At 50.3% G+C, this 3014-nt stretch overlaps 1 protein-coding gene across 1 annotated transcript; it reads right to left on the bottom strand.

The window, feature by feature from the left end:
- Positions 1-1465, bottom strand: LOC113213306 (uncharacterized; the record flags this gene model as incomplete). Its single annotated transcript, XM_052267478.1, is given in 3 exon segments — positions 1-491; positions 564-862; positions 971-1465. Coding segments are annotated over 3 exon segments (906 nt in total). The 5' UTR covers positions 1152-1465.
- Positions 1466-3014: the final 1549 nt, after the last annotated feature.

Genomic DNA, 3014 nt, shown 5'->3' with positions numbered 1-3014 from the left:
GAAAATCACTTGGAACAATAATGACGCCAAAGATTGCCAAAGGTTTGCTAAGAACTTAGGAACTACTAAAACTCCATCATCACACGCATGATATTATTTTCTGCTGCCTTCCTCTCGTTAGCCGGTAGCTCCTTCAACTGACTGTCCAAGAAACGGCAGAATTCACTGACTGAGCCTTGGACAGCTTCCTCAATGGGAAATGATGGCACTGGCTGCGAAGCCAGTGCTCCTAGAGCTTTTACAGCCTCCTGCAAAATTTCGGTCCCCTTCTTCTTTTCACCCTTCTTCTGGAAGAAGTACCCACCCTCTTCTGATTGTGCTCCATTTGAAGTTGAAGCTTCAGTCCTGGGCCTCTTTCTCGATGGTGTATCTGAGATGGAAATGTCTGCAGCTGGGACCGAAGCTGCAGTCAGGTTCTCCTCTTCAATGTTGAGGGCAGCCTGATCCTCCTTGTCCGCAATTTGGTTCAGCTGGTTCAGCATTACCCACTTCTGACAAATTAAATTTTGTATTAATAATCATTCAACACCATTGAACCATGAGAGTAGAGTCCAAAACCTTACTTGCAAGCTACTGTCGTAGGCAAATTGAACATTCATGTTAGGCGGTGCAGCGTCTGCGTCAGAGGTTTCCTCCACGAAAATTGGTTCAGACAGACTCATCTGCTCTTCAATATTTGAGGAGGAGCCTGCCTGCTTACTCGGATTTCTCAGGTAGTCCAGGTATTCATACAAATGCCACGTAGGCTTGAATACGTCTGTCGTTGCAATACCACTCCTTCTTGAGCTCTCCACTTTCCTGAGGTTAGTGGTATAGGTTTCTCTAATATTTTTGAAACGATTACTCAGAACAGTACCATCAACTGGAAAGAGAACAACATTGATAAAGATGTTGACATGAACACCGTGATGTTTTCAATTCAACTCATTATTTTCCGTTTATAGATTGATAAAAAAATAGTAAAACTCACCAGGCAGCTTCAAATCTTTAGCTACTTTCTCCCAAGCCAAATTCTTCAAGTCAGACCTCCTATAAATTTCTTTGGTGGAGTCCCACAAGACTTCATACTTATAAACTTCCTTCACTAAATCTACTTCTTGCTCTTTGGTTAGAATATTCTTTTTGCCATTCATTTTCCCCCTCATGCTCATGATTCACTCAAATAAAAATCAGAAATCAGACGCTGCACCGCTCAGCCACTTGCTCACGACACGACAGGTTCAGACTTGTTTTTGTGTTATTGTTCTCTCTGAGTTGTTTGGCGCGCAACTGATCGAGCCACGTGACTGAGAGCTCGCATCTGATTGGATGGCGCTGGCGTTGGCGTTCGTGAAAATAGACGCTCGGCTATTCTCCGAGCGCCAGCGCCCAGCGCCGACTGCTGAGCGCTGATTGGTCGGCTGGAGCGCGCCAACGCCAGCGCCAGCGCCAACGCCACCGCCAGCCTACAGTGTGATACGGCCTTAAGCCGCGGGCTGCTTGGAGGGGTTGAAGCTGCTGGAGAAACGATACACGTACCGTCGAGTTTTCGAGTTGGCTGTTTTGTTGTCCGGGCTAAACTACTGGTATAATTACTCATATGAGCTCTGCTTTTGCAGGTTCTTGTTAGTCGCTTCTGCAAAGTGGAACGCGTTGGCAGATTGTTGTGAGCTCTGTGACGTTCTGTCATAACGAAGTGCGTCTTTGGATGCGTTTACATGAAGTGCGTGCAAGAAATTCATGTGCATAGGTATTGGATGACCTTTGCCTACAAGCAGTAAACGTGAAACAAAGAAGGCATATCTACTAAACGTATACCTTTCATAACTTTGTGTAGCGCGTAAAAGTTTTCATTCACACAGCACACCTTTTCGAAAATGTCTAAGCTGATGAGGGGTCCCGGAGGGCGTGCACCGAGGGGCGGAACAGCATTGTCGCGTCGTCGTATGGGGCGGGTCCGGGGGAGGCCATCGGCCGTGCACGGGGTGGCGGCGACGCTTGCGCCGGAGGGCGGGTTTGTCGCTCGCCGACAATGGCCGAGCGAGAGCGAAGCGGGGTGAAAGGGTTGGCCCTCGGCGCCCCCGGCCGCCCCCGAGCTCGCTTTGTGGCGTCTCTGTCGCGGCCGCTGGGCTCGTCTGGGGGGCGCCACGTGTTGCCCCGCAGATGCTCGAGGAAGGTCCTGAAGGTCGCGGCGGTGCAGGCGGCAACTTGTAATTGCCATATCTAATTAAGGGATGGTGAGGAGAAGGGTGTGTCTTCGGTGCTGCACGGTGCTTTTCAGTTTCCGGGAAAGAGAGGGTGCGTGCATCCTGTGGTCCTGTGGTCTAGCCCGGCGCAGTAGACGGTATGATGTTAATGTGACCCATATCTCTTCCGTCCCGGGGCATTATATTTATTTTTACTAATTAAAAGTTTTGTGAAAAAATTCGTGGAGGCTTCATTTTCGGAGAAAAACTTATATTGAAACTAATTGGGGACTCCGGATGCTGCTAACCTGCTGCTGAACCACAGGGACCGACAGTGAGCTCGTCGATATTGGTACTCTATAGGTGCTCTTGCTGGTCCATACGCTCATCCTCTGTGTGTGTGTGTGTGTGAGAGAGAGAGAGAGAGAGAGTGCTTGTGTACGCGTTGCCTGCCCCTGGGGCCACAGGAGCTTACAAGGGTGTTTGGCCCTCGCGTCCCGCGGGTGCTGCCCCGTCCCACTCGAAGTGATCCCAGATCATCCCCGCAGTAGCCGACTCCTCGCATAGCGGCAGCGGAAGACCGACCCCGAAGCGATTGAATTTACGCTCATCCCATTACGTGGTGTGGTGTGGTCTCCCGCCTGGCATCATTGAGCAGCTCGAGGTCGTTGGAGGAGGAGAAGGAGGAGGAAAACAGGGATCGACGCAGCGAGCATGGAGTCTCACCGAGCTCTCACTGTCGTCGCACGGTAAAAACAAGCCCTGGGAATCCCAGGAGTTTTTTCCGTTTCCCAGGGGAGTTGGAAGAGTCCCAGGAGATCTCCTGGAAATGTCTAATTTTTCCCAGGA

Source organism: Frankliniella occidentalis, unplaced genomic scaffold, assembly GCF_000697945.3.
Source record: "Frankliniella occidentalis isolate FOCC.00 unplaced genomic scaffold, Focc_3.1 Scaffold53, whole genome shotgun sequence".
Lineage (NCBI taxonomy): Eukaryota > Metazoa > Arthropoda > Insecta > Thysanoptera > Thripidae > Frankliniella > Frankliniella occidentalis.
This window is presented reverse-complemented; position numbering and strand designations above follow the sequence as displayed.